This window comes from Crocuta crocuta, unplaced genomic scaffold (genome assembly GCF_008692635.1).
Source record: "Crocuta crocuta isolate KB4526 unplaced genomic scaffold, BGI_CrCroc_1.0 scaffold687, whole genome shotgun sequence".
Classification (NCBI taxonomy): Eukaryota; Metazoa; Chordata; class Mammalia; order Carnivora; family Hyaenidae; genus Crocuta; species Crocuta crocuta.
In genome coordinates this window covers 2805493-2832548 of record NW_027530182.1, presented here as the reverse complement: position 1 = coordinate 2832548, position 27056 = coordinate 2805493, and the positions used below count along the sequence as shown (strand labels likewise).

General features: G+C 35.7%; 1 protein-coding gene across 2 annotated transcripts in view; it reads right to left on the bottom strand.

Annotated features, from left to right (window-relative positions):
- CNTLN (centlein) overlaps positions 1–27056 on the bottom strand; it is a 283942-nt gene that overhangs the window by 158062 nt on the left and 98824 nt on the right. For both annotated transcript variants that reach the window (XM_077765063.1, XM_077765065.1), the window contains exons 7-8: positions 21055–21213; positions 10099–10293 (exon numbers count right to left, since the gene is read on the bottom strand). In XM_077765063.1, coding sequence (XP_077621189.1) covers positions 10099–10293; positions 21055–21213 — 354 coding nt within the window. The remainder of the gene's footprint in view (positions 1–10098; positions 10294–21054; positions 21214–27056) is intronic.

Here is a 27056-nt window from a genome sequence, read left to right as displayed (position 1 = left end):
GTACTTTTATAATACCCATTTTACAAATGATAAAACTGAGACTTAGAGAGATTAAGTAACCTGTCCAAGGTAACACAGGGCCAAGGTAACAAGGGATCCAGACTACAGAATTTATGTTGTTGTTATCTAATACTCTAAATGTAACCCATAAAAATCATGCACGAAAAGTTCCATCATAAGCATTTGAAAAAAATAAATTAGGGATAGGAAAAATGAAAGAAAGAATAAAATACTCCTACCATTTCCCCTCAACTTTATAATCTACTTGCCCACTCAGTCTCTTGTTAATCAAAGACTGATCCCTGGGCCAGCTGTCACGGCATCACCTATCTGGGAACGTGACTCTCAGGCTTCAGTCTAGACCTGTTGCATCAGAATCTATTTTAACAAGCCCCTACACCAGGTGACTGGGATGCATATTTAAATCTGAGAAGCACTTACTATCTGTTCTCAGTATCCAAGACACAACACACACACTTTCTCACCTCAGGGCCTATGCTAATTCATTTCCACCAAGGTAAAAACTCCTCAGATATAGTGCACTTTCTCTGTGAAAGCTTTGACAACCCTTTTCCTCTCTATACACATGTTCCTTGTAAAGCTTCTTTCCCAAAGTTTGCTCATACGTCCATTATAGTCCAGTTTATAATAATTATTTTCTTGTCCGCATAGCTATCTATAAGATTCATAAAAGCAGACTGACTTATTCCTCTTTGTATTCTTTGACATTAAACGTTATACCTAGAATACAGTAGAATTTTAATAAGCGCTGACTATGTAACTGAATAATGCATGAATGAATAAATAACAAATGGATGGATGGAAGAATGATGAATGAAAAGATAAGTCTAGTTGGACTAAATCTCAAGAAGAGTTACAGTAATGACATGATAAAGAGTATGTTACTCACTTGTAGATCCTGAGTCAGCCATTTCTCTCCATTCCTATTACTATGTCCCTGATTTGGGGCTTCCACTTCTCTGTATAACTTCAGTGTCCTCCTTCCTGCTAAGAGACATGCTAGAATAGTATTTCTTGCCTCAGAATATGGCAAATCTATTTGTCCAGTTAGCCCTGGGAATCCTGGATTCATTTTTAATTCTTCCCTTCTTCTCATACTTCATTCACATCTAAGACACCTTCAGATTTTGTGGGCTCTACCTTTGAATATTTCCAAAATCAAACTATGTCTCACACCCTAATCTAAGCATCCACTGAATTTCACTTTTATCCTCACAGCTGTCACTTAAATTTGTCCCCCAGCTCCCATCCTTGTTTCCTATAGTCTCTTTTCTGTATTGCAGCCAGGGTGACCCTTTTAAAATTTAAAGTTAGATCTTATCATTCTTCCAACTGAAACACTCCAATAGGTTCCATGCTGCATTTCTATTTGAAACACACCAATTAATTTCCATCTCACTCAGAGTGAAACCTACATCATTATGGTGTCCTAACATCTACCTTTCTGAGATCACTCCTTACTCTTCTCCCCACAGCTCCCTCAGATCTACGCATACTGGAGGAATATTTAATACAGAAGGCAAAAGACCCTTGATGGAAACAGAACTGCAGAAAAGAAGGAAGACCACTCAGATATTAATACTGATTTTTAAAATGATAATAATGATAACGTCTTATAGGGTAAAATATATACAGGAAGAAAATATAAAACAAAGATACGAAAAAAATGTATTAAGCTCCTTGCATTGCATGAAAAGTGATTAAAAGCTAGTTAAAATATACTCTACAAAGTCAAAAGACCGGGGAGTTCCATTTACAATAATGGCTGAATTGATCCCATCAGATTAAGTCTCCTACATACAACTATTTAAACACTGAGCAAAATATAAAAACAACCACCTGAAGATAACAGAGAATAATCAAACAAAGGAAGAAACTGCACAAGAACTGATACTTGGAAAACAGAACACCACTGAGTGACCTTGCCATTTTTATGAATTTTTACCTTAAGGTGTGTCACAATAGATACTATGTGGGAAAGCTAAAATTCCAATAGAAACTTACAGGGAACACAGTTCAGGCCTGCCACGCAGCCAGAAAGGGGAAATTCTAGAAAAGAGAAAAACAGAAGTATAACAAATACCTCAACTATTCATACATGAGGCAGACCTCTAAACAATCTAGGTAAGGTGAAAAGAATATAAAAGCAATTTAACTGCACCCACCTGAAAGGAATTAGGGCTTAGAGTTTACATCAAACCTAGTTAAATTCTGATTAAAAACAAAACAAAAAACTTCAGTACTTATGTAAGTAGTACAACAGAAACCAGAGCATCTAGAACATATTATTAGACACACAGAAATATTAATATGTGACCCCTATTAAGCAAAAGAAAACCACTCATCAACAAACCCAAGAAATCCCAAAAGACAGAATTAAAATATAATAATTTTAAAGGCCCTATTTTAACTATTACAATAAGGACCTAAAGAAAAATGTGTTTGCAAGATATGAATAAATAAGGAAATTCCACAGATTCATACACACTATAATAATGAATCAAATGAAAATTCCACCAATGAAATAAACAATATTTAAAGAATATTTCACAGAAAGGCTTAAAAACAAATTAGGGATAACAGTTATTTGATTATAAATTAACAGAAATTAAGTAATCTGAAGATATATAGATATTAAGATTTAAAAAAATGAAGAGACACTCGCTGATCTAGGGGACAACACTAAGAAGTCTAATACAAGTGAAACAGGAATCTCAAATGGAGAAGAGAGAGGAGTCAGAAAAATAACTGAGGAAATAATGTCAACACGTTTTCCCCAACCTACTAAATAAATAAGCACAATTTTTTTTACAAAAATCAAGAAATCCAGCAAACTGTAAGAAGCCTGACTACAGTGAAAACCACACTTGGAAACTTGATAGTTAAAATGCTTAAAGCTAAATTATATTTTTTAAGGCTAGACAAAACTGGAACATCACATTTAAGTAATGAATGAAACAAAGTCCCTTTGACTTATCATCAGAAATAGCAGAGTCCAGAAGACAGTAAACAGAAATTTTTAAATTGCTCTTAAAAATATATAAACAGTTGAGGAACCTGGATGGTTCAGTTGGTTGAGCGTCCATCCACTTCTTGATTTTGGCTCAGGTCATGATATCAGAGTCATGAGATTAAGCCCTGCATCGGGCTCTGTGCTGAGTGTGCTTGTGGAGCCTGCTAATGATTCTCTCTCTGTCTCTCTCTCTCTTTCTGCCCCTCTCCCCAACTGTCTCTCAAAAACAACTATATATATTATTGAGACAGATAGAGAGAGAGAGAAATGGAGAGAAAGAGAGGTAGAGAGAGAGAGTCAATTAACCCAAGAGAAAGAATGAAAAGAGGGACAGAGGAACATTAACAGGATAATTTTTTTTAATGTTAAATGGTACACCAAACCCAACCATGTTAATCATTTTATTAACTTTAAATGAACTGGGACACCTGGGTGGCTCAGTCGGTTGAGCGTCTGACTTCAGCTCAGGTCATGATCTCACAGTTTGTGGGTTGGAATGCCATGTTGGGCTCTGTGCTGACAGCTCAGAGCCTGGAGCCTGCTTCAGATTGTGTCTCCCTCTCTCTGTGCCACTCCCCCACTCATGCTGCGTTTCTCTCTGTCTCAATAATAAATAAACATTTTTTAAAAACTTTAAATGAATTAACACTGCAATGAAAAGAAACTGTCTCCTTCTCTCTCTGCCCCTCCCCCACCCACACTTTGTCTCTCTCAAAAATAAACATTAAAAATTTCTTTTAATGCAAAAGAAAATGTCCTCAATATATCTAGACTACCCAACATCATAGCTTAGCCTAGCATATGTTAAACATGCTCAGAATACTTATACAAGCCTACAGTTGGGCAAAATCATCTAACAGAAAGCTTGTAATAAAATATTGAATATCTCAGGTGATTAGTTGAATACTGTACTGGAGGCAAAAAGCAGAATGGCGTATGGGTATGGAACATTTGTACGCGTCCTTGTGACCATGTGGCTGCCTGGGAACTGTGGCTCACTGCTATTGTCCAGCATCATGAAAAAGGACCCTACTGCAATATTGCTGGCCTGCGAAGAGATCACAATTCAAAATTCAAGTACAATTTCTACTGAGTGCAAATTGCTTTCGCATTATCATAAAGTTGAGAAATCATACGCTGAACCATTGTAAGTCAGGGACAATTTGTATGTGTTTTTTCTATTCAATCTAATATATTGTGGTGAGAAATAGAAATAGTACTGTGTAATGTTACTGTACTTGAAATTTATTGAGACTTGTATCACCAGCATATGGTTTATGTATAGTTGCAAATAATTTGTATTCTGCAGCTTTTAGGTGGAGTGTCCCTTAAATATCAATTTTAATTATGTCATGGTTGTTGATAATGTTCAGATCTTCTATCTTTAATGATTTTGTATTTAATTTTTTATCAGTTTTTCTGTCATTTGCTAAGAGAGAGTTGTTAGAATCACCCCATATGATCATTGATTTTTCTATTTATCCCTTTAATTGTATTGCTATACTTTACATATATATAGTACATACATATACATAAAGCACACTATACATATATATGCATATATATATATATATATAGTTGTTTTTGAGAGAGAGAGAGACAGTGGGGGAGAGGGGCAGAAAGAGAGAGAGGCAGAGAGAGAGAGAGAGAGAAAGAGAGAATCTTTAGCAGACTCCAAGCTCACACTCAGCACAGAGCCCAATGAAGGGCTTGATCCCACAACTCTGGAATCATGACCTGAGCTGAAATCAAGAGGTGGACATTCAACCAACTGAGCCACCCAACCACTCCGAGGACATTTTCAACATACACTATTTTCAAATTAGGATGGGTTTATAGGGATGTAACTCCATTGTAAGTTAAGAAAGATCTGTACAGGGAAAAAAAAATTCCTATACATTTCAAAAGGAGGCAATACACATCTAAATAATTAAATGGGCAAGAAGAAAATCACAAGTTAACTTAGAAACATTTCTAAACAAATGGGTATACATAAAGTTGATAAGTTGATATTAAAATTTCTATAAAGAGGGCCTGGGTGGCTCAGTTGGTTAAGCATCCAACTTCAGCTTATGTCATGATCTCACAGTCATGGGCTCGATCCCTGTGGCAGGCTCTGCTGATAGCTCAGAGCCTGGAGCCTGCTTTGGATTCTGTGTCTCCCTCTCTCTCTCTGCCCCTCCCTAGCTCATGCTCTGGGTCTCCTTGTCTCTCAAAAACAAATAAACATTAAAAAAATTAATTTCTATAAAAAAGCAACAGAGCAAGAATATACAGAACATTCTGAAAAAAGAATAGTGACTTACCCTATCCTCATTTCAAGAGTTACTATAAAGTGACATATAGGAGTGGGTATTTTTCTGGACTCTTTTCTCTTCTACTAATGATTTTGTCAATCGTTATGCCAATACCACACTATCTTGATTTTCTTTTAGCCTGATAAAAATGTATAAAAATCAGGTAGTGTAAGCCCTCCAATTTTTTTCTTTATGAAACTTGATTTTGTTCTTTGAGGTCTCTGGGCTCTGGACATTCCCTGCAAATTTTAGAATTGGCTTATATTTCTCAAAAAGAAAAAGGAAAAGAAAGGGAAGNGGGAGGGGAAGGGAGGGGAGGGGAAGAGAAGGGAAGGAAGGGGAAGGGAAGGGAGGGGAAGGGAAGGGAAGGGAAGGGAAGAAAAAAGAGAAAAGAAGGGCTTCTGGAACTGTGATTGGAATAACATGAATGATCAATTTGGGAAGAACTAAATCTTAATAATATTTTATCTTCTGATTCATGAATTTGGCATTGCTGTCCATTTATGTATGTGTTTAATTACACTCTGATATGTTCACTGTACCTTCCAGTGTATAGGTCGAGTGTATATTTTGTTAAACTTATCCTTAATTATTAAATAGGCTTTGATGTTATTATAATTGGCATTAAAAATTTTTAATTTCTAATTATTTGTTTCTAATATTAAGAAATATAACTATTATAAATTGATGTTGCATTTTGCAACACTGCTAAATTTACTTACTATTTCTAAGAGCTTTACCATAGATTCAGTAGAGTTCTATACAGATGCTCATGTTGTCTGAATAAAAACAGTTTCACTTTCTTATTTGTAATTGGTGATTTTATTTCTTGCCTTTTTGTATTAGTTAGAATCTCCAGTACAATGCTGAAAAGAATGGACTTGTTCCTTATTTTAGAAGGAAAGCATTAAGTGTTTATTATTAAGCAAGAAATAATATGTCTTACCCAAACTCTTCTAGTAAAAAGAACATTTTGCCATTTGTATTAGGACACCAGCATCATTTTGATACCAAAATCTGACAAGAAACATTCAAGAAAGGAAAACCACAGCCCAATATCCCTCATAAATATAGATGCAAAAATACAAAGCAAAACATTAGCAAATCAAATTCAGCAATGTATAAAAACAATAAAACATTACAATGAAGTTAGATTTATTTCACGAATGCAAAATTAAATTAATAATTGAAAATCAATCAATGTAATTCACCATGTTAACAGAATAAATGAGAAAAGCCTTACTATCATCTTAAAAGATGTACTGTATACACTCAATACCTGTTCATGAAAAAGCTTTCATCAAACTATGAATACGTGAGAACTTCCTTAATGTGATAAAGGACAGTTACCAAAAAAGAAAAAAAAATACTGTAAGGTTCAAAAATAAGCAAAACTAATCAATGATGACAGAAGTCAAAATGGTGGTTACCTTTATGGAACAAACTAATGATAAGGAACATCAGGGAGGTTTACTGGACTCTGGTAATATTCTGTATTTGATCTCAGTGGTATTTATATGGGTGGGTTCACTTTTGAAATGTCACTTAGTTACACAATTATGATTTGCAAACTGTACTACCTTTATTTAGACTGTTTAGGAAGAATTTCAAGTGTTTTTTATGAAACTATAAATTATCCTTAAAGGTATATTTAAGTGCTAAATGCCAACAAAGCCAAGACACTTTAAAGAGCAGTAAGAAAGTAGAATATCTACCAAATATAAAGACATATTATGAAGTTATAATAATTAACACAATGTAACGTTGTATAGGAACACAGAGAATATAGAAAGTAGAAAGTGACTCACAAGTATACTGAAGCAGGATATAAGAGAGAGGTAGCCCAGCACCACACAGGGAAAAAAAAAGGAATTGTTCAACAAGTTGAGCTGGAAAATCTGGTTATTATTGAAGAAAAATAAATAAATACAAATGGATCTTTACTTTATACTACACACAAAACACCATTCGAAATGAATTGTGAATATAAATGACAATAAGCAAAGCTTCAAAAAATTTTTTAAGAAAACAGAGGTACAAAACTTTCTGTCTTTGGGGTAGAGAAGGACTTCTTAACTGAGATACCAGAGCATTATAAAAGATTAATTTGTCTAAACTAAGAATTTCTGTTCATCAAATGACACATTAAGGAAAATGTAAAGGGGGAACCTGGTGACTTAGTGGGTTGAGCATCCGACTTCGGCTCAGGTCATGATCTCATGGTTTGTGAGTTTGAGCCCCATATTGGGCTCTGTGCTGACAGCTCAGAGCCTGGAGCCTGCCTTGGATTCTGTCTCCCTCTCTCCCTGTCCCTCCCTCCCTCCCTCTCTCTCTCTCTCAAAAATAAATAAACATTAAAAAATTAACAAGAAAGTAAATGAAAAGATGAGGTACACATTGAGATAAGATATTCGGCACCCATTAACTTACTATAGATTAATAATCAAGAATATATAAATAACTTTTATGAATCAATAAGAACCCAGTAGAAAACTGGATAAAAGTCATAAATAGATGTTTTACAGAAGAGGGCATGCACATGGCTAGTAATCATTTGAAGATGTTTTTTATCAGTGATATGCACATGAAGATCAAAATAAAACATTACACTTGAATTAGTTGCCAACAAACAAGTGTGACAATACCAAATGTTGAGGAGAATGGGAATCAACTAGCTCCCTTATACATTGCTGATGGAATAAAATTTATGAAAACCACTTTGAAAAGTATTTTGTGAAAGTAACATTTTTACACTCTAAATCCAGGATGTCCATTTCTAGATATATATTTCACCTAAATTCATGCATATGTATACCAAGAATCACACACAAAAATTTCTATGCCAGCATTATTCATAATAGCAAAAAATGGACATAAACTAAATACTTATCTACAAATGAATGTACAAATAGCTATGATATAATCACATAAAATTTTAAATCATTAAATAAACAGCTATGCCAAACAACATATGAGAATCTTAATAAAATAATGATAAATCAAAATTACCAGACCCCAGGCAACAACACATTATGGTATTTTTATAAATTATAATTCGGATTCTGTGTCTCCCTCTCTCTCTGACCCTCCCCTGCTCAGTCTCTGTCTCTCAAAATAAAGACATAAAAAAAAAAAACCTGTTGTCTTAAGGCTGAACTGTTAGCAAGACAAAATAAGCTAGATTCAAAAACTACTGTTAAAGGATCATTAATAAACATTTAAGTACTCAATTACATGTTTGTGTTAATTCAATTTCTGAACTAAATTAATACATTCTAAAATGTAAAGAAATGCCAAGTGCCTTAACACTTGAATAAACTTACAGGAATGAGATTATTTTCTTTCAATCCATATATATTTTTAATTTTTTAATTTAGAGAAAGAGTACATGAGCAGGGGAGAGGGGCAGAGGGAGAGAGAGAGAGGTGAAGGGGGGGAGAGAGAGAGAGAGAGAGAGAGAGAGAGAGAGAGAGAGAGAGAATCTTAAGCAGGCTCCATGCTCAGCGTGGAGTCCGAACTGACACTTGATCCCAGGACCCTGGGATCATGACCTGAGCCAAAATCAAGAGCCAGATACTCAACCAACTGAGCCTCTCATACAACCTCTTACAAAGTTACCTTTAAGATTATCTTTTTTTAAATTTTTTTAAATGTTTTATTTATTTCTGAGAGAGAGAGAGTGAGTGAGTGAGCAGGGGAGGGTCAGAGAGAGAGGGAGACACAGAACCTGAGCTGGCTGTCAGCATAGAGCCCGACATGGGGCTTGAACCCACAAACTGCAAGATCATGACCTGAGCCAAAGCTGGACGCTTAACTGACTGAGCCACCCAGGCGCCCCTAAGATTATCTTAAAGAGGTATCACTGAACATTCCTTTGTGCCAAACTCTGCACTTGATAATGCATTTTCTCATTACTGCTTATAAAACTCTATGACATAGATAGCAATAATACTAACATTTTTGTTTGTGGGGAAGCTTTGGCTAAAAGGGTTAGGAAACTTGCTCAAGTTCACAAAGCTCACAGGCAGAGCTGTAATTTGATCCCAGGTTTACCTGGCTCCTGAAACTGTATATTTATCTTTACATTTGCACTACCTCAGGAATTATACAAGGAAGTAGGTAGAAAGGTCGAGTGACCTGTCCAAAGACATATATCAAAATAGTGGCAAAACTGGGACTACATGGTATTAAGTATCATATCCCAGGCATTACAGCAACTACTTTATGAGACTATTTATATGCTTTCCGTTCCATTTCCTCATTCAGTTTAAAAGTCTCAAAGTGGGCATGACCTATTAATTTGCTGTTCATTATTATATTTGAGTGAAGTGTTTCATCATCAAAGCTATGCCAGTTATACCTATATTTATTTTAATGCTTATTTATTTTGGAGAGAGAGACAGAGTATGGGCAGGGAAGGGGCAGAGAGAGAAGGAGACACAGAACCCAAAGCAGGCTGCAGGCTTTGAGCTGTCAGAGCAGAGCCCGACATGAGGCTCGAACCCATGAACCATGAGATCATGACCTGAGCTGAAGTCGTAGGCTTAACTGACTGAGCCACCCAGGTGCCCCACCCTGTATTTCTATATGCACTTCTATATGAATCCATATTGTATATAACACTCATGTCAACAAAGAGTACAAAAAAAAGCACAATATAAAACCATCTACCAACAATATTCTGATATATATTTTTTTTAATTTGTTTTTTCAATTGGAGAAAATTTGATATTGCACTGTGTAACATTTTAAGAAAATATCTCTCACCTGTTCCGAGTGCTCCGAGTCACTTTCTTGAGGTAAAGGATAGGGTGCTCCTTGTAATTCCTGAAGCTCTTCCTTTAATTTAGCATTTTCTTGCTCTTTTTGAAATAGCTGATCTTGAAGACTAACAACACTTTGCCGGAGCACAGCTTCACTTGATTTTGTGGTTTCAAAGCAAATATGTAACTCATTGTAAAGCTGTTTCAAAAAATATACCCAAATTTATTAATAATCAATAAAACAGTCATGTCTGTATAAATATACATACACACATATATGTATCTATAAAGACTGTATATGACTTAATATTTGCTCACAAGTGATTTTAATACTCTAGAGGGGAAACAAGATATAAACAAATGGAAAACTAAATAATACAATCAGGTATCAATATAAAACTACATTGATATTAAAAAGGCAATATGTATTACTGGCCAGTGTAATATAGGAAAAGTAGACTAAAATTCCTAACGAGGATGAAAACACCTTAAGCTAGCTATATTAGAGGGCTCTATGAAAAAGAGAGGACCTGAACAGTCATGATACTATTATAGGAATTGAATGAAAAGGAAACATCATTCTAAAGATGGCAGAAATGTGAAAACATTATGTACTGTTATAAAAAGAGACAGATAGGGAGCATAAGAGATATCAACCCAACTGAACTCAATATATACTTTTGAGAGGGAAAAAAAAGAAACTCTCTTTCATTGAGAGTTCATTAAGTTTGACTGATATGGTCCTATTTAGTATAAATTAGCATCTACTGCTGCCAACTAGCATAAATTAGCATCTACTGCTGCCAACAGGGGACAAGAAGGCAGAAGGAATAGCAAGAGACAGTCAGGTAGTAAGACAACAGACAGAACGTAAAGACTCCTGAATGTCAGATTAAGGAAGGTGCACTCGTAGGCAACTGAGGATCACTGAAAACCTTCAACAGAATGTGATAAAACAGATGAAATGTTCTGAAGCCATGATAGACAACTTAAAATTCTTTTTAATTCAAGGCAACGTGAATTAAATAAATTTAAAACTAGTGTTTATTAAAAGTGAGAGAGCATATGGTATGTATTCAAGTGGTTTCATACAGAGAGCCACATATGGTTAACAATGGCATTCCTCTAGTACTCATGAACGTATGTGGTGATGAAACTCCTAACTTATAATTGTGACATGAGGGATAATCCAATTTGTAATAACTGATTTATATAAAGAATCCATATGTATATTTGTGGGTGACACTGGGAAAGTGATCTAAGAATCACGATATTTGGGTTTTTTGTTAGGGCTAGTAGGGATGTAGTGAGATCTTATAACAAAGCAAAAATACCCAAGGTTTTTTGCTCAAATTTGGTAGCTTGCAAAATTCCCAAGCTCAAAATTACAGAGCTAAAACACTAGGGTCTTTAGGTTTGCTCACTCAAATGAAGATTGGAAGAATCCTCCATTAGCTGGCCTTGCCTCATGGAAAGAAACTTAACTACACCAAAGATGCTGAGCACTTGTCTGTATGTATGCTATCCTTTAATTTTTTAAGTTTAAAATTTAATAAGGTTTGAAAATCTTCTTCTCTAAATGCTTTTTCTCAGACATATACTTTGTCATAAAAACAAGATCCTCCAAACCACTCCTCTCACATAATATGCTCAATATACTTTTTATGTTCTATAAGGGATTGTACCACTATATTATTATAGCTACTTCAAATAATCCTTTTCACTTTATAGCCAAAGTCTAAGCAATTGTTATAAAGGAAGGGTTGTCTTTATGATTTATAAAGAATTTCAGGAAATGAATCTATACTTTCCCTCTCAATTACCTTTACACCAGGAAGCATGTCCAATGTCCTTTCCACAGTTGAGAGCATCATTCTAGAAAGGAAGAGAGAGTAGGAACCTGACAGCTTTGAGGAACAATGACAGGATCAGAGTGGGCCTTGCAGAGACCTACCTGTGCTGTGTTGCTGCTGTCATGATTGAGTTCAGGTAGGAAAGGAAAAAGCAAAATCTGGAGACAAGAGCTAAACTTTGTAGAGAGATGAAGCTAGGATAAATGAAGGTCTGCCCAACAGCATACACAGTAACTTACTCATTTAAAAGATTATTTAACTATTTTCTCTCTTATTTGCATGCTTTAGTAATATTAATCAGTTTTTACCCAGTCAGCACAAATTAATGTTTGTAAGAGAAAAATACCAACAATTAAATATTAATAAGATATTTAAGACATTAAATAATATACAAATAACAAACTATACCTCAATTTCAAAATATTGAAAAAAAGAATTTACAAATTTCAAATATTTGAGAATCTCATGAACATTAAGTGTTGATAAAGAAAAACTCACAGTTTCCCTTAGACTGCCCAAGGTACTAGGAAGAATGATAGTGTATAGTCAGGATTGAGGACCAATTTACTGACGATTAATGCCAAGGGTGTGGTATATTTTCTTTGAGTGTCATGTCTTGGGATCTTCCTTCACAGATACAAGGCTCTGGGCCTATTCATACATGAAAGAAGTCACTGTCTTAATATCTCTTCTCTTGTTTCCTCTCACATTTCCCCTCTTTCTTAACTTCTGTAAAAATAGACTAACTGCTCTCTTTTTGTGTTCTCCACTTCACTCTGCCATGCATTTTACACAGGTGTACCCCTATTCAGATATTGTTCTGGCTTGATCTGATGTAACTCTAGATACTGGGGGAACTCTAGCATTCTCTGGCAATACCCATCCTTCAAAGCAGCAGGTGGAAAAGAATCAAAAAAGCCCGGAACCGATCATCTAGACCAGCCCTGCTCCAGGAACTGGCACAGACTCTTTAATTCCTTGGTTCTTATTCCAAACACACATCTCCTGCTTGCCTATTTTCTTTGATGGCTGATCGGATGTCACTTATTTAACAGCAGTAAGACCACTCAGCTGTGGACTGAGAGTAGAAAGGACACAAGGACAGGCCTGCAGCCATTATTAATTCTAGGCCCCAGGCCATCAGTGAAGTTGAGTAAAATAATAATAACAACAACAACAATAATAGAATGAGTAAAAAAAGGTCTCAAGTGAGTAAATTAGGTAATATAACAAATTAATTCATCTGCATTGGTTTAAGCATCTGGAGTTAGTAATTTTTTCTTTATTAGTCATAACAATTATTCACAGCACCTTTCAGACAGGATCTTTCCCCCATAATTTCTTTCCTCTCAGAGTCCAAAAAGCTGAAATGGATGAGAATTTTTTTGCAAGATTCTGGCCTATAAAAACATTTAATCATACATTCCGATATATACTTTACAAGTATCTATCATTATAATCCAAAAGTAATTTATTATGCTTACAACTCTTGATGCTGTTTTCTGTTGAAGAAATTAAAGTTTAAAAGGCTAAGAGGATCTCCAGGGGATAGAAAGCAAGTTATCTCTAGAAATAGGACACCAAATTCCAAGTCCTTTAATTTTCAGGGACTTATACTCAAGTACTTTCCTTCCCTTGTTTGTATTAGTGTTGAGGAACAAGAAACTTTATGAGCCTTAATGTTTTGGAAGTGCATATGCTCTGTGAACCAATGACTAATTTGATTAAAGAATAATATTTTCTGGGGCGCCTGGGTGGCTCAGTTGGTTAAGTGTCCTACTTCAGCTCAGGTCATGATCTCACAGTCCGTAGGTTCAAGCCCCGTGTTGGGCTCTGTGCTGACAGTTCAGAGCCTGGAGCCTGCTTCACATTCTGTGTCTCCCTCTCTCTCTGCCCCTCCCCTGCTCACTCTCTGTCTCTGTCTCTCAAAAATAAAATAAAGACATAAAACAATTTTTTTTTAAAAAAGAATAAAATTTTCCTTACTTAGTGATTAAGTATATACTATTTGCTACTCTGATTGAGACAATAAATTCTACAATTGAAAACCATATCTCTTTGCAGCAGAAAAATGAGAAGAAAAACCTCTGATCTAACATGCAGTTTAAATTGAAAGTATGCATCAGCTAACTCCTTATTTTCCCAGACTGATATTTGCTTGTGTCATATAATTATCATTAAATAGTACAAAAAGCAACCAAACACATATATAGTATCCTAAACATGTTAGACGGCCTAGAAATTATAAATGTTATAGAATCCCAATCTATAGTTAAAATACACACATGTATACAAATGATGTGCAAAGGTGGGAAAACAAAACTTATATAAATGACTACAGGCTCAGCAGAAGAAAACACCCTAACTTGCTTTTATTTATTTTGATGGGTGTGTCTCTTCCAGAGGAGCCCTTCACATTATTAGGTATTGTGTATAAGACTAATGATTTGTTATGGGGACCTCTGGGAAATATGGCTCACCTCTTCTCTGGGCTTCATGTTTTTTTCCAGTTTTCTCTCTTCACCTTTCATGTTTCCCTCAATCTACCACTGAGGGCAACTAATTTTATCTTCTCTGATAATGAAATGACTACTATGAAATAAATCAACTTAATAAATGGGAGAAAGGAGGAGAAATGGGAGGGAAAGCAAAAAAAAAAAAAAAAAAAGATTAAGAGAGGAGAATTGAAAGGAAGAGAATAGAGGAAACAGAAACTCCATGAGAAACAGTAAATTAAGAAGACCTAACTCTTGGGTGCCTGGGTGGCTCAGTTGGTTAAGTGTCCACCTTCAGCTCAGGTCATGATCTCACAGTTCATGGGTTTGAGGCTCACACTGGACTCTGTGCTGACAGCTCAGAGCCTAGAGCCTGCTTCAGATTCTGTGTCACGCTCTCTCTCTGTCCCTCCCCCCATTTGTGTTCTCTCTCTCTCTCTCTCTCTTTCAAAAATAAATAAATATATAAAAAAATTTAATTTAAAAAATTAAAAATTGCAATGCCACAACATAATAAAAGAAAATAAATTTTTATAACCAGGAGAAAGAGTGGCTGAAGAATAATGATGGCAGCCCTTTGCACAAAGGATAGGAACATGCAAGGAGCCCTTTTCACCAAAAAGGATGCAATGGAGTAAGCAATGCACCCAACACGGGGCTTAAATTCATGACTCTGAGAACCAGAGTCACATGCTCTACTGACTGAGCCAGCCAGGCACCCAGCAATGGGCTCCTTTGACTAACATTTAACTTAGATATCAAGATAAATTTCCCAACATAAAATTATTGAACATTGAAAGAATTTTGATGAGAATGAACGATGCAAGTTTATAGAATCTATTTACAGAGTCCTTTAAGGATAAGACCACATTATTTTATGTATATTCTGTATAGTTATATGAACTATACAGTGGGCTTTATAATAGAGTTTAAGAAGGTGGGTTCTGGACCCAAGATCAACTAGATTTGAATTCTACCATCTATAGACAATACTTTAGACGATACTTTAAGTCTCAGTTACTTGATCTATAAAACAATAAGGAATAATAATATGCCACATAGGGTTGGTGTGAAACTTAAATTTAATACTAAAACAAAAGGCCTTTTCCCAATTGCTAATACACAATAAGCTCAATAAATGTTAACCACTATTATTATATGGTTGCTGGCTATGACTTGCATTTATGCCTCAGCCCATATCATGTATTTCTAAAATAATGTGTGTAAATGGAAATGCAGATTCTCCTTGGCTTATCATAAAATTTTATATTGTTTATATATGATTGTACTCCAACAACATGGCCTTTCTACTTGTCTTCTTAGTTTCTCCACATTATACCACTTGAGAGCCATTTACTCACCCAAACAGTTAAAAATTAAATGGACTAGAATATTTAAATTAAGACAGAAAAATATGTCTGCAAAGTTTGAAAATACTCTTGCTTTCAAATAAGCATCTATGATTTTTAAACTGCATTATCCAAAGTGGTATATCATTGTACTCCTTAAGCTTGTACTCCATTGTACTCCATTGAACTCCTTATGGTTCAATAATTTAACATTTACTGATAATTCTCATGTGGCAGACAGGTCCCCTTCAAACTTCATGATCTTCTGTGAATTCTCAACATTTAATAACTTAAATAAGGTTTTCTTTATGTATGATCTAAGAGTAAATTGTACAGCATTAATATGATGTTACTAGCTTTTTCATAAAAGGCACAGTTTCCTGGGCCTGGGTGTGTGTGGGGTGTGTGTGTGTGTGTGTGTGTGTGTGTGTGTCTGCATATTCCATATCCTCTAATGAATACTAATAGTCTGAACTGACACACACAAAAAAAATGTTTATTGCACCTTTATTTACAATAGTAAAAAATTTAAACAACATACATGATCAACACTGGAAATATGATTAAAATATTACTATTCCCAAAACAATTATATGTCATGATATTGTTTTAATATAATGTGAAGTAAAAGATATTAGTGTATCCACAGATATGTTAAAATGCATTTTAAAAAACCTGAAAGGAAATTTTCAAAATGTTAAACAGTATTTGTCTTTAGGAGATGGAATTATAAAAGGTTTTTTTCTGTGTTTTTATGGATAATTATTTACACAGACTACCAAAGAAAAATTAAATGTAGTATCTACTAAATTCAGGCAAAATTTTCAAAATATAAATAATCAAGGACTTCTGAATTGAGTGTAGGTGAGTATACTAATGAAAACTTTATGAATGAACAACTATAATGATCTAAAATAACTTTAAAATTAAAATACCACAAAGAGAATTAAAATTTCAGAATAAATATCAAGTAAAAAATTAGTTAAGTTTCCCACACTGCACTCTAAGAAGGAACTTTTGAGGAACAAGTAAGAAGAAACAGTAATTCAAAGTGGAGAAAAGAAAAAAAAACATAAAGGAGAGTATGAGAAATAGACTAAATAGGAAAATTAAGCCAGATCTTTAAAGCATCTGATGTCAGTTTGCTCTTTTTTCCTACCTCTATACTATTCATAAGCACAACATATTCCCATCACATCTCTCCATTATCTACAATGATTCCTGGAGTAGAGTCATAATCCTGGGGAAACATGCACAAGGTTTCAACATTCTCCAAATTAGAGTTTGATGATCTCTACTTCTCCAAATTTGGTAAAGACATTAATGAGGGAATTTATGGCTTAAGGTAGAGTTCATATAAGAAGAAACTAAATTGTTTCACTGATGTTTATCTTCTCAGAATAAATACCATGAATATCACTTCATCAAGGGAAGTCTCTTATCCCTAAACATAGGAAAAGGCCCAAGCTATGTACTTCTGCTATTATATTATACATCATTCTTACTTCTCCTACTCAATTATCAGTAATCAACCAGGTTTTAAGCTGTAAGACGTGAAGAATAAAGGTGGTAAAAAGGTTACCTATGCAGATAACAGGGGGAAGAGCTTTTAGGCAGAGGAAGCAAATGCAAAGAACTTGAAGTTGAAGAATACTTGGATGTTCAAGGGAAAAAACGGAATGAAGTGTGGCTGCAGTGAAGAGATTAAGGAGAAGAGATGGCATAAATGAAATCAGAGAGGTAATGCAGAGCCAAATCATGTACAGTCTTCCAGGCTGTAGTAAGAACTTCAGACTTTTACTTTTTATGAGACAGGAAACCAATGGACAGAGGTAAAGTAAGGAAGGACTTACTAAGTTTTAGCAAGAACACCCTGACATCTGTGTTGATAACGGACTCAAAGGAGATTAGGACAGGAGCAAAGAAATAACGTGGGAAACTATTGCAAGAATTCATGTGAAACCTGATAGTGGTTTGGACAGAATGGTGACAGGAGGGGTAGCAGAAGAACCAGAATTTCAGGCATGTACCGAAGGCAGAACAGACAATAGCTTAGTTTGAAGATGTGAAGTCTGAGTTGCTTAATAAGCATCCAAGTTAAGAAACGTGAAGCAGACAATTAGATATACTCTTTCCTAGTGGCATCTGGGTGGTTCAGCTAGCTTGTTAAGTGTCTGACTTGTGATTTTGCCTTGGCTCATGATTTCACAGTTGTGAGATCAAGCCTCACATTGGGCTCCACACTGGCTCCTCACGGGGTGTGGAGCTTGCTTAAGATTCTCTGTTTCCTTCTCCCTCTGCCCCCTCTCTCACTCATACTTGGACACATGTGCACACATGCACTCTCTCTCTAAAACACACACACACACACACACACACACACACGTATATCTTCCCTAAAGTTCAGAGAAGACATTCAGAGTAGATCATCAAATGGAGGAGTCATCATATGGACAATTATGATTTTGAAAGCCTAGGTCTTTGGATAAAATCACCTAGAGTGTGAATTTAAACACGGGGGAAAAAAAGACATACTATGACATTTTAACATTTAGACAACATGAAACTAGGAAAAGATGAGAAAGAAACAGCTAGAACTGAAGGAAGATAACTATATAACCGCAGTACACTGCAAGCCAGGAGTGGGGGGAAAGAGAAGGTATTTCAAGGCACAGAGAGTTATCAACTAAAACAAATATTACTGATACGTTAAATGAGGATTGATAGATATATGATCATTGAATTGAGCAACGTGGGGGGTCACAAGTAATTCTGAGAAGAGAAATTTTAGCAGAGTTCTGGGGTAAAAACTTGACTGGAATTGGTTCAAGAGAGAACAGGAGAGGTGAACTTTGAGAAAACTTAAGACAAGTTTTTCAAGGAATACGCTGGGAAAGGAAAAGAAAGAGAAGCAAGGCAAGGAAAGGGATATATATAGTGGGAGGGTCAATACATGTTTTTTTATTGTTTGTTTTGTTCTTTCCCCCAGATCAGAGACAAAACAGCCTGTTTGTATGTGGTTAGGAATGGTCCAGTGGGGAAATGATGCTACAGAAGAGATGAAGAACATCTCCTTCTATGAGAAAATTGATAACAAAAACTTGGACAGAGAGACCTTACTAATCATCAAATTATATTATAAATCCACACTATATATGTTCATGCTGGATGACAAAGTGGAGCAGGAGGAGAGCCAGAACTCTATGTATAGTCATGGAAATACATCCAATGCATATTTCTTAAAAGTTACAAATTAAAGAACAGTAAGTGTAAGTTAATAAATATTAAAATTATAATATGCCTTGTTTTGTGATATATGTGTATGTACACACACATCTAATATCTATGCATGAAAAGGGTCTGAAATGACCACTCAGATGACTGCCCCTGGGGGCAGATGAAATGACCTGGGGTGAATGGAAGAGTATTTGAATCTGTTAGATTAGCAGTATCAGGATTTCTATAGTATTATCTCAGTATCTTATAATAATGTATTCTTATAATGTTTATATATTAACAAAGAAAATAATTTTGAAATATTCTGTTCTAGAGGAACTCTCAGATACATTCAAATATTAAGAGGGCTTACTTCTGGGGCAAGGGCTTCAGGTAGACAGGCAGAATACTTTATATATTTGTTTCATATACTTCTGTATTATTTGAAAATTTATCACAAGCATCTAATACTTTGGTAATAATTACTTTAATTTAAAATGTTTAAGTATTCAATTGTGTGAAATGATTTAGAATCTACAAAAGTTCTCAAGTAGGTTATAAAAGAGATGGTTGCTCTCTGATTGCTAAAGAAAATCAACCAAAAAGTAGAATTAAGGCTGAAACATTTTGTCTTCAATTTTTAGTCAAGCAACTAAAATAAATTCTTAGAACACAAGATTGAAAAATGAAATAGCAAAGGAAACACTGCTATTTTTTCCTCTTTACAAGTTCTTTCTTGCTGAGAGTAGAAAGAGTAAAAGAAGTGTTAGCATTTTAGCAAAGTATTAGCAAAAGAGTTATGAGGCTATTACCAAGCAACCTTAAAGACATATCTGAATATAAATTGCCATAGGTAGGGGGTTGTAAGCAAAAATTAAAAAAGAAAAAGAAATGGGTGAGGTAAATATACAAGTGAAAAGGATGAAAAAAATTAAAGTTACTAAGATCCAAGTCTTCAAGTCATTTTAGCAATGGAGCCCGGTTTAGGCAATCCCACCATACAGAACAAAAAGGGGAAGTGGGTCTATTCTAAGTGGAGAGAACAGGCTCCACACTTCACCTGTCATCATCTGCATCCTGAGGGACACTCCAGAAGAACACGGAACACAGATGAAAACCACTGTTCCAAAGCATTATTTAAAAATAAGTGCTTAATGTTCACTTAATAGTTATTTACTATTACTACTAACATAAAAATGTTAATTATAGGTATTGGATTTTCATGGTCTTCTTTTAGAAGAGTGAGTTAAACAGAAAACAACAACACAGACTGCACTATTTAACCACTCTAAGCCTTGGCTGCCTCAACTATTAAAAGGGAATGAAATCAATCTTATGAGATTGACCTACACAGAAACCAAATTATTTCCATAAATAAACTTGGTACACCACACACAACATAAAGAATTCAATAAAGGTGGCTTTTTAAAATTACTAGCCATAATTATTGTTGCTGAGTCAGTCAGCATGCCTAAATAGCTGGGTAAGCCTTCTTGAGTGGTTCCTAAAACAACTGTAAAGTAGTGACTACTTAAAAGAAACAGGCAAAAAAGAGAAAAATCCTTGGCAAATATTGACCCCGAAGCCTTCCTCAGCATACCCGTTTGTGTCTGTGCAGAGGTGCCAACAAAATAATGCACAATTCTATAATGAAAGACTGCTTTAGGTCATAACTATAATCCTAATTGATGAATAATTTCTCATAAATGAAGGCTGAGAAATTCCATTCCCCAAGTCCTTTCTGGGTTGGGGCCACAGTCATAGGATGTTTCAGAGTAGATATCAAATTCCAATTTATAAAAACAATATCCTACAGGATAAACTTGCATCTGTATTTTAAATGTTTCAGCTCTAACAGCAGTATAGAAAAGTCACAAAATTTTAAATGTTACCAAAGTGAACTGCATTTCATTTTTAAGTTTGAAGAAACATATACAAAAGGGAGTAGTAATAAAGAAATGTTGAAATCTGAAAAAAATTGAATTCTATATATTTTTATAGGTGCATACGTATAAATTTACATTTTTATGACAGAATAGAAGCATACTTTTTGATACGATATGCTTTCGGCCGTGTGGACGTCCTCCTGGTTCCTCAGCACTTTCTGCGTGTCCATGTTCAGAACCTGGAGCTGCTGGATCAGCTCCGCCTGCTGCGCCGTGTGCGCGCTGTTCTGCTTGTAGAGGTTCTGCAGCTCCTGAAGCTCCTTCCTGCGCCAAGCAAGCCGTAAACAGGGAGAAGCATGAATAAAGACCATCTCAGGTAAATAACTGTGTTCACCTAAGTTACAGATCATCTTCCAGTTTTTTTACCTATTATTTTTTACTGCAGGCAAACCTATTAATGACAGAAATAACATATACAGTATTTAATATTTATCACATACACCTTGAAAGTATTGATAGAACTACTATGACTTTCAAAGCCAAATACTTATCAATTTTCTTTTATAGCTTGATACTAATAAAAGCCTTGGATATACAGACATAGCACCACCTTCTTATTGAAATGAAGTTACACTTCAGTTCCAAGAATTGATAAGTACTGTGCCAACAATAGTTACCAGTTTTGAATACAAGGTAAGTCAGCCTTTCTTTCCCTTTCTTTTCTTTCTTGCTTGCTTGCTTTCTTCCTTTCCTTCCTTCCCTTCTTTTCCTTCCTTTCTTGTATTTATTTATTTTTGAGAGACAGCGAGAGACAGAGAGTGAGCGGGGGAGGGGCAGAGAGAGAGGGAGACACAGAATCTGAAGCAGGCTCCGGGGTCTGAGCTGTCAGCACAGAGCTCGACGCGGGGCTTGAACCCACGAACCCTGAGATCATGACCTAAGCGAAAGTCAGACGCTTAACCGACTAAGCCACCCAGGCGCCACTAAGTCAGTCTTTCATTGTAGATTACAAAGAACTTTAAATGCATTAAAAAGAATCCTGAAAGGCAAAGTAAATTTAAAACCAAAGTTCCTTAAAGCACCACTAGTTTTCAACCTCAGACCTGGGCTGAGATTCCTGTGACTCTTCTAATCCAGACTGAAGGAAAAGATAGGGGAAAAAAGAAAAAAAAAGAAAGAAAGAAATGTCAGAAGGAAGGGGAACAACACAAGGTAAAAATCAGTACTTCCAACCAATCCAGGGTGCAACTGGTAATGATGAGGACAAACGACAAATGAACTGGCAGTGGTAGTAATGATGGCACTAAGGGTCCAGGAAACCCTTTCTTCCTGGGATACAGGTTTCCAGAGCTCTATGGTGGTGAATCCCATGTGATACAGAGCATATAAAATTGGAACATATTTTGTATATTCAATTTGAAGAGAAAAATGTTTATAGAGATACATTTCACGGCAATACATTTTATAATATGTATTCTAGAGCCTGTATCTTTTTTTTTAATAGTTTATTGTCAAATTAGTTTCCACATAACACTCAGTGCTCATCCCCACAAGTGTCCTCCTCCATGCCCATCCCCCCTCCCCCCACATCCATCAGTCCTCAGTTTTTGTCAGCATTCAAGAGTCTCTCATGGTTTGCTTCTCTCCCTTTCCCCCACCATTTCCGCCCTTCTTCTCCCCCTTGTTCCTCCGTCAAGTTCCTCCTAATCCTCCTATACGTGCAAACATATGATATTTGTCCTTCTCTGCCTGACTTATTTCGCTCAGCATAACACCCTCAAGGTCCATCCATGTTGCTACACATGGCCAGATTTCATTCTTTCTCATTGCCATGTAGTATTCCATGGTATAGATAAACCACATCTTCTTGATCCATTCATCTGTTGATGGACACTTAGGCTCTTTCCATGTTTTAGCTATTGTGGAGAGTGCTGCTATGAACATTGGGGTACATGTGCTCCTATGCATCAGCATTTCTGTATCCCTTGGGTAAATTCCTAGCAGTGCTATTGCTGGGTCATACGGGAGTTCTATTGTTAGTTTCCTGAGGAACCTCCACACTGTTTTCCAGAGGGGCTGTACCAGTTTACATTCCCACCAACAGTGTAGGAGGGTGCCCGTTTCTCCACATCCTCGCCAGCATCTAGTAGAGCCTGTATCTTTTAATGGAACCTTTTTAAACCTATAACTTCAAACTGAAAATTAATTTCTGTAAGGTAAGTCTTAAAAGGAGGAAGGAACAAAAGAGATATGCAAACAGTTGTTGAACACAGATAAATATTAATACGGGAGAAATGAGTTCTGCTTTCTAGAAGTTTAGAATATTGTTTTCCAAATATAACAACTCCTCCATCCATACAGATACATGAACATACACCGTCCATCTCAGTCCTATTAGGCCACTATCACAAAATATCATACACTGGGGAGTTTACAGACAACAGAAACGTATTTACTTATTTCTCATAGTTGTGGAGTCTGGAAGTCAGAGATCAGAGTGCCCAGTAAGGGCCCTTTTCTGGGTCGTAGACTTCCTGTTGTATCCTCACATGGTAGACAGACGTTAGGCAGCTCAGAGAGGTCTCTTTTAGAACACTATTCCCATTCATGAGGGCTCTATTCTTATGACCTAAACACCCCCCAAAGCCCCTCCTCCTTATGCTATCATATTAGGAGTTAGGATTTCAACATGTTAATTTTAGGTGGATACATTCAGGCTACAGCATCATCTTCTTCTAACTATTTAAAAAAACTATTTAAAACTATTTATTTAAAAAACTAAAACCTGCGGTAAATAACAGTCCAAAAACAAGAGAGGAGAGAGAAGAGAATCAGTAATGGCACAATGCCTGCAGGATATATAATGCTCACAAGAGGAGGGGAGGAGAGACCCATAGTAAGAATGCTTGCTGAGAACTGCCCTTTCCAGAATAATACTGGTAAAAATTATGAAATAAGAGAGGCAATAGATGTATTAAAAAACTTTATCACAGTATAGAGTCAAGATATATGTTAGGAAACCTAAGTAAATGTTGCATTTAGAACAGGGACATGATGAGGAGAAAACATACCGTCCTTCAGTGCAATGTGAAACACAGCAAATTTACTTCTGGTCCAATGCTAGAAATAGTTGTTATTTCTTAAAGACAAGACCAGTAGTTGGCTTGCGTTTAAGGGTCATGTGGAACAAAATATATGTATCTTTAGGCAGAAAAAAAACATACTCAAGAGTAGGGAAATGCTCATACTATGAGGCACTTGAGGATTAAAAATCACCTAAGGGACCAGCATATCCCTGTCTCTCATCTCCTGCTATGTCTTGGGCATACTCCCAGTTAAGTGGAATGGAAGCATAATCTTATACTGTCGAGATAAGTTTCTTTCTCTTCTTTCTACTTGAAAAGTAGATGAGATGGGATGTACACCAATGTTGCAAATATGAAATGTGGAACGTGATTAGTATCAAAGTAAGCAATAAAGCTTACAAAAGGCACACATCTGGATCCCTAGCAAACACTGAATTTGTCTAGATCTCTCCTCATTTGAAAACAAGAAAAATAAACTGGACTTCTTAAAAAAGGGGAGTACTAAGAATCAAGAAAAAAGAAAGTTTACTGTACATACTCAGAGGAAAAGTATACCTCTGAGTAGAAGTTACTAAAGGAATTAGAAGAAAGGTCTAGAAAATGTATGAAAAAGAAACCATCACACTTCTCTGAATTATCAAGACAAAGACAAGGCGTAAAGATGACATTAATAAAGCCTCTGTGAAGGCGGGGACTTTTTTGTTCACTACTGGAAACAGAGCCTCTAAGTTAATTCCTATCCCTTCTTGTAGTTGTTGGTGTGTTATATACACCTTATGCATATTTCCAGATTCAGCCTATACACTCCTCTTAGCGTCTCCTTCCCTTGCTCTGTCTCAGCCTATTAACTGCCACTTCAGCCTATGACATTTATACAGCTCATCTGGCTCCACCACTTGAGGTCAACCAGCTGCATGCCTAGCGTGTGTGTCTCCTTGTACCATTTCCAGATTAGGATAAAATGCTACAACACAGGCATGGTATAAGCAGCAAACTTTTACCAATATTAAGACAAAACACAAGAAGAAACCAGACAGGTAACTTGTTTTCTTCTTCCACCTGATGGATTGCTCTAGAGCATCATTTCTCTCCTACGGCCTGTCTAGAATCAACCTGGGTAGCAAATTCAGTGCACCTGCTGTCTCTTCATTGTTCACCACGAAGCAGTAGCCAGCACAATAGTGCATTTCCTTGAATTATTCTTTATCCTTGCCTGTCTCATTCTTCTCTCTCTCTCTCTCACTCACTTACCCTTGGAATTGAAACTCCTAAGTAAGCAATCAGGATGTAATCCTTCCCTCATGCTCTGTTTGCTAGGATATATGGGAAAAGACATTTGTTAAATGACTGAAATGAAAAGGATAATATAAAGAGATATTGTTAAAAAAGAAAGATGCCATAATAGTCTCAAAATGCATATGAGATCAGTTATAAGGAAACTACAAGCTATGGAAAATAAAAGTAATTGGTAGGTTCAAATTTGAGAAGCTCCTGTAGACACAGATGAAGAGAGTGAAGGAAAGTATAAGAGACCTGGGAGAGCTCTGAGAACCAACGTTTCCTCAAGAAGAATGTCAAGTGCTGTTAAAAATACTGGGTTCCTGAAAGATAAATCCGGTGATTTTTTTTTAGTTACAGTGATGCTATCTAAGGGATTGAGTGGGCCATGGGATAATTTAGGAACATCCCTGTAGAGATCAAGTTTGATACCAAAGACTGACAGAGGGTTTCAGGCAGCTTCTCTAGGTTATTCTGCAGTTTAAAAAAATCTGGATGGTTTACAAAAACAAAGCTTTACTGCTTGCTCACATGACATGTGGCTTTCCTGTATCCTAAGGCCCAAACTGCAGCAGCAGGACTGTATTAGGAATATGCTATTCTGCTGGAAGAGGGTGAAAAGTGAAGGCAAATCCAGCAATGACTCTTTTACAACATTAGGGCATGGCATGGATTACTTTCACTCTCATCTCACAGGCCAAAATGAGTCACATGGCAAAATATGATGACAATGGGGGAGAGAGCATACTCTAGCAACAGGGAAGGCCCTAGTAAAACTGAGCCCCTGAGGTGAACCAAAATAGAGTGCAGGAATGAACACATCAAGAGTAAAAAGTTAAGTGATGAGCACTGAAGCAAAATATAGAACTAATCCGAAACATCTTTGGTCACTGTGGTTACAAATGTTATATATCTTGAGTTGCAAAATCAGGAGTTAAAATGGTTGAATGTATGTTCTATTTTCCTAAGTTTACGTAGCAGGTCTCAAAATGCACTAAAGATTAAATGCAGATTTAAAAAAATATATAATGAGATTGACCTCCAAAGTTTTTCATGCCATTTCCTTCTTAGCTTTAGAGAAAGAGTTTAGTTAGTGCTTCTTGTAGAGAAAAGGTTTCGTAATTCCCTCAATTTCACATCAGTGTATCATTGTTCCATTATATCATAAAAAGCTGAAGTTATTACTTGTTAAAATAACATGTTCAGCATAGTCCCTTTTGTCTAAAAACTTCTATCCATCTAATTTTCAATCTATAAATATAAACTGAGAAAAATCTACAATGATTCTCACAAATTGTAATGGTCCTTACTTGTCTGGAGTTGTATTTTAAGTGTAATATTTTTCCTCTATCTTCTTTGTATTTTTCTGTTCTACATGCATTACTTTTTCTTTTTTTTCTTTTATTATTATTTTTAATATAATTTATACATGTATTATTTTTAATAATTCACATGTATCATAATCCCCATTATGTACTTGTTTTGCTTATCACAAAGATGTAAATGAAAATAAAGAACAGCAATATTAACTTCAGAAGAATTAGAATCCAAGGCAAAAAATTAACATACAAAAAAGTAAAAATAAAATTGACAATAAAAACAAAAGAATTGTGAACACCTTACCCACCAAATCAGGTACTAAAACAAATGGAATGGCATACAATCCTCTGGGACAGGAAGACTGGCACCATAAAGATGTCAATTATCAGGCTGACTTGTAAATATGACACTCTAACAAAATACCAAACAAGAAATAAGCAAGTTTATTCTATAGTTTATACCAAAAACTTAATCAGCAA